Genomic DNA, 5,985 nt, shown 5'->3' with positions numbered 1-5,985 from the left:
TAAAAAAGAAAAGATATAATGCAAGTGAGAAAAGAATGGGAAAATATATTCAAAGTGTTAAGTGAAAAACAATTTCAAACAAAAATACTATTACCCAGCAAGATTATCTTTCATATGGGAAAAAAAGATAGAAACATTCTCAGATAAACAAAACTGGAAGAAGTTACCAACACCAGACCAGCTCTTAAAGAAGTGCTTAAGGGAGTACTAGACCAGGAAAGCTAAAGTTGGACACACAGAAATAAGAGTATAAGAAACAACCCAGAGAATGGGTATCCTAATGGTAAGGGCAAGTCTGGAGTTGAATGTTAACTTCCAGAGTTTAAATGGAAAGATCAGACCACAGTAATACTGCAAATTCAATAGAAGAGAGATTAATTACATGAGACAGAACTGGTGAAATAGAATTTTTTGACTTTAGACTAAAATGCTAATGATTTTCTTTTATGCTTTGATTTCCAGATTTAAGGATTTTTGTCTTCTCTTGAACTGTTGAATGGTTCATCTACCTACTATTTAAACTGAATCCTAACCTTGTTCCTGGGTTTAAGTCTTAAGCAAATTTCTCTTAATATTTTTTTATTTTGATTGATTAAAACTAAAACTATTTTCCTTGAAATAAAAAAATGCATTTAAAAAATTCCTATTTAATAACTGCAATAAGCTATATAGCCCCAGCTAGGTGCTACTTTATAGTACATTCACTTTATTCACTGAGGTTTATGCCTAAAGTCAGACATGTGTTCATAGATATGTATATAACAGCTGTACTTGGTACTGAAAGTTTTCAAATTAATTAAGATCTTTAGTGAATCAGTAACTGTGGGGAAAAAAAAAAGAGGCATGGAAAACAACTATAGATATCAGAAACTGTGGGAGGAGGGTGGGAGATGGCAGAGGGTGAGAGGTAGAAAATCAAGGAGGGAAAAAAAAGGCAAAATATATAAGAAACAAGAAATGGAAAATTATTGGTTGACAATAACATGTATGGTAATATCCTTGACTGAGCCAAATACAGTGTATTCTGGATGGAAAATCTTATATTGTATACTGTATTGATGTACAGTGAATAAATGTAAATACATTAAAATAAATTTTAAAAAGAATGCTTTGTGGTTTCTATAAAATGTATTTCTTTTTTTTTAAAGAATTATTTTTCTTTAACTTTATTTATTTATTTTAATTTGACCAGAGAGGGACAGAGAGAGAGAGAGAGAGCTGGGTCTGGGACTTGACCCCTGGTCAGCCAGCATCCTTAACCACCATGCCACCTGCCGGCCCCACCTATAAAATGTATTTCTAGGGGCCGGCAGGTGGCATGGTGGTTAAGGGTGCTGGACTCCCATATGGTCAACCGCAGTTCAAGTCCTGGACCTGGACCTGCCAGCTTGCTTTCTCACTTTCTCTCTCTCTCTCACTCACACTCTGTCCCTCTCTGGTGAAATTAAAATAAGTAAATAAAGTTAAATAAAATAATTCTTTAAAAAAATTTAAAGTTTTTTAAAAGTGTATTTCTAAAAACATATTCAATGATCATATCACCATCATTCTATAATACTTAATTACATATTCTTAATAATAATAACACTTTTGTTCTTCAGTAATGGCTAATTAGCATAGGATCTGACTATTCAGAGTAAACTCCAGGTGAACATTTTAAACAGAAATTTAAAATATGCTTGCCAGTGCCAGAACATACTACTCTCAGCTCACAGCCACTAAACCCTCCTGAGCATGAGTCCCTTAAGAGAACTACAGGCCATCTACAAAGACAAAAAAAATTGGTATCATTCACAGAAATTTTAAAACACTTGTTTTTGTATTCCTCCTAGCTTTTCCTTATTCAGAAGAAACAGTTTTTAAACAAGATATTTCCTTGGAAAGTACATGATAAGATTTCAGATGGACATAAATTATAATTTGTGCATTTAGTCCAATATGTACCTAATGTTGACTTTTTACAGCCCTTAAGCTAACAGACAGGTTTAAAAGCTATAAATCATTAATCAAATTGAGAAGATAATTCCTATAAACAGGACCACATTTCAATAATCTTTACAAGTAATATGTTACCTGAGTAGGAGGTTGAATATGGTGGATACACTGAAATAAGTGAATTCCTTGAGCAGAAACAAGTGAAGGATGTAGAGAATGTTGAAATTGACTTGTGGCAATTAGTGCAACCAAACTTCCCATGGAAATAAACTCCTTTATCATATCGCTCAAAGCTGGAATTAAGCAATATAGTGTAAAAGCTCAGGAAAATAAACATGCATTTTTAAATTAAACATTCATTCAAAATAATAACATGGCAGTGGTACAGGTGGTAGGGTGCCACTGCACAATGCTAGAGCCACATGGGAAGGCCTAGGGTTTGAATCCTGGGTTGATCTGAACACATCAGCTACACCCACGAATGTACCATGATACTGGGGGCTGAAAGGATAGGGGGAGGACTGCTGCATGACAAGACCCTGTCAGGTAAGTCTCTCTCTCTCTCTCTCCCCATCCCTCTCAAGAAATAAATAAACATAAGAAAAAATGATAACCTGGTGGTCAGCAGATGGCATGGTGGTTAAGGTGCTAGACTCTCACATGGCTGACCTCAGTTCAAGTCCTGGACTTGGCAGCTTGAGAATTATGCTGGGCACTTACGCATGCATGCCCCAAACTCCCAGGTGTAGAAGGGACTGCAACACGGCCATCCCCCTCGGGGGATGGTTTCTAATTTCCCTTCTGCCTGTGTGTATCTCTTTCTGGTGAGTGCACATGCCCTATGGCAAGAACCCAAAAAAAAAAAAAAAAAAAAAAGATAACCTAATGTTGGGCTTTAGGGTAAGTATGTATGATGTATCTCCTTCATGCCTTTAAAAAAATTCATTCATCCATTCATCATTAATTTATCTATTGAGAACCTCATGTGGACCAGGCTTTAATCAATCTAATAAAAGCATGGAAGATACTATACGCTCAGAACAACATTCAGGGAGGATCTTACAAACAGATGAATAATAAAAACATCATCTCTGAAATAAATAATGTACAAGGGTAATCAATTTCCATGTTGTATTCCGTTTATGAAAACAAAACAAAACAAAACAAAACACAAACACAGCTCATATACCTGTAACTTCTTGAAAAATCTCTTTCCACTCCAGGTCTTACAAGATTTGGTATGGTAAGGTCAGAAATGAAACAGGCATTATAATGTATATCTGAATTTTGACCTAGAATTTTGCAGTACTCCTTTAAACAGTAGAATTAATAGACCTAGTGTTTAAGATTTAGTAGAGACCAGTAGCAGATCTAGTGGATGCTACAGAATTCAAAATTTGATATTAATGCTAGTCAATAATGACCCAAGCCACGCTGTTTACATATGTATCTATTCTAGCTCTCAAGAACCTGAAGGCAGCTCAATGATGCCAAACTCTCCTGTCTCACCTCCCTAACTGTCCTCTCCTTACACTCTGAGCTCTAATCAACTCTTCCCCAGAGCACCATGATTTCTTGACTGCAGACCACACTTTCATTACTTCTTCATTAGCATGATAATGCCTCATACTAACTTCTACTCCTCTACCAAAATGTCGTTCAGTTATCAGCTCCTGAAAACCCCTTCCCTGATAACTCTTCACCTTACCCTACCCCAGCTTAGGTTATATACTCCTCTAGTACCCTGTCTATACTGACAGGATAGTATATGCTACCGCCTCCTAGCTGATCACCCTAACCAAATTATATACTTAATCTCTGAATTCCCATTTACTAACCTGTTAAACTAGACTATCTACATATAGAATATAAACCAATCCCTAGGTCAAAAAGGGCACTCAATAGATGGTAGCCATGATTAATTACTGTTATGACTCTGTGTTAAAATTGTTTTCTTGGGGGACCAGTAATGGCTATGTCACTGGACTCCCACATAGTTGATCACAGTTCAAGTCCTGGACCCAGTGGCTTAAACTCACACTGGGCATGTGTGCGTGCGTGCCCAAGATCCTGAGCAGAGAATGGAGAAGAAGGGATTGCAGTGTGACCATTCCCCTGGGGGGTGATTTCTCACTTTCTTTCTCTCTGTCTCTGTCTTTCAGGTGAGTGCACAAGCCCTATAGCAAAAACCTCTCAAAAAAAAAAAAAAAAAGAAAAGAAAAGAAAATTGTTTTCTTTCCTTTCCTAGACTTTGAGAACACAGACTGTACACATGCACTTAGCAAATATTTATCAAATGAACAAAGCAAGAGTGAATCTATAAACAGTTTCTAATAAATAAGGGAGAATGAAAAGGCCCCCAAAACTCTACCAACTTTGCTAGTACAGGGTAACTCTATAATGCTACTAGAGACCTCAAAAGCAAGACCTCACATAGCATATCTACTATTCTGGAGAGAAAGATCTACCGTTTACACTAAAAATGCTGACTGAAAGAAAAAGGTCTCAAGTCAGCAGTGGCTGAATTACCATGTGCGAGTCGCTGGCTCTGCACCGCGTCAGGGCTGTGCTCATGCTCCGGGCCAGCAGGTAGCCCTGTGATGAGATCCAGGTCATCCAGCAGAACAACAGAGGGCTGCCTCCATGCCGCCTCCGAGAAGGCTGCCTCGAGGGCTTTCTGTACATTTTCAAGCCTTTTTCCTTAATCCAGAAGATATAAAATGGTTTAAGTGTTATTTCAGGGCTGGCAAAGTTCAGGCTGACCTTTTAAAAGGCATTAGAAAACTTAATGTTGCTATAACTATGAACATTTGATCCATATTTTATTAATATTCCAATTACAGAAACTTGTTAATCATGACCATGGTTCAATTAAGACAAAGGACTCAGTAAAGTACCACATTTTATAAAACTAGGAAAAGCAATACGCTGCTATAATTTCGGTATGTATGTATTGATTTATACTCGGTCCCATCCCTTAGAGAATTTCAGGTGGCATACAACATAATAGTGAAACAAACACAGGACTGGGAAAACATAAATGACAGTAAGGGCTCAAAACTCAGGTAAAATCGAACACAAACGTAGCTGCCTACAGATCCCAGAGTTGCTGTACATTGTAGCTGAATCACAAATCTGGCTTCAAACTTCCCACTGAGTTTTCATTTTCAAAGAACAGAAGACATACGAAATCATAAGATAACGTAGAGACTTCCTGTTACTTTGTGCTACATGAAACATTTCATGTCCGAATTCAAGAAGCACTTTAAGAAACAGAGTGTCTCTGAAGCCACCATTATAGCAAATGAAGCAATGGGTTTTCAGAGGCTATTTCTTAGTTTCTTTTCATACACTAGGAAAAATAAAAATAAAACAAAATTGTGTACAATGACTAGATGGGACTATATAACAGTGGCAGCCAGGGAGGAAAAAATGAACTGTACAAAGTAAAATCTTCCCATTTTTTTACTGGAGAGGTAATAATGGAAATGGTAAAGATTTTCAAAGCACAAAAGCGTTACATGGTAAACTGTCATTCTCCTCACTGTAATCCCAGAAGTAACCACTCTACCGGTTTCCCGAAACCATTCAGAAACCACTGACACCCATGGGTACATTCTGAATGCTTGCTCGCAGTGGTGAAGTTAGCATTCCCAGGAATATAGTCTGTAAAGGGTTTTGGCTAGAAATAAATAGGCTTCCACCAAATATGTAGAGCCTTAGAAATGTTTTATCAAAAATAGGAGAACCAGGGAACCAGCAGTTAGCATAATGGCTATGTCGCTGGACTCCCACGTAGTCGACTGCGGTTCGTGTCCCGGACCCGGTGGCTTAAAACTCACGCCGGGCGCGTGTGCGTGCGTGCCCAAGATCCCGAGAGGAGATTGGAGGAGAAGGGATTGCGGCGTGACCATCCCCCCTGGGGGGTGATTTCTCGCTTTCTTTCTCTATGTCTCTCTCTGTCTGTCTGGTGAGCGCATGCGCCCTACAGTGAAAATCTCTCCAAAAAAAAAAAAAAAAAAAAGGACAATCATGGGACCACCAGTTAGC

The 5,985-nt window shown here is 38.0% G+C and overlaps 1 protein-coding gene across 2 annotated transcripts in view; it reads right to left on the bottom strand.

Annotated features, from left to right (window-relative positions):
- The window catches only part of PEX1 (peroxisomal biogenesis factor 1), a 55,777-nt gene that overhangs the window by 26,394 nt on the left and 23,398 nt on the right, over positions 1 to 5,985 (bottom strand). For both annotated transcript variants that reach the window (XM_006155540.3, XM_027774607.1), the window contains 2 exons: positions 4,465 to 4,635; positions 2,074 to 2,228 (listed from right to left, as the gene is read on the bottom strand). In XM_006155540.3, the coding sequence (XP_006155602.1) occupies positions 2,074 to 2,228; positions 4,465 to 4,635 (326 nt within the window). The remainder of the gene's footprint in view (positions 1 to 2,073; positions 2,229 to 4,464; positions 4,636 to 5,985) is intronic.

Source organism: Tupaia chinensis, unplaced genomic scaffold, assembly GCF_000334495.1.
Source record: "Tupaia chinensis unplaced genomic scaffold, TupChi_1.0 Scaffold000460_1, whole genome shotgun sequence".
Lineage (NCBI taxonomy): Eukaryota > Metazoa > Chordata > Mammalia > Scandentia > Tupaiidae > Tupaia > Tupaia belangeri.
This window is presented reverse-complemented; position numbering and strand designations above follow the sequence as displayed.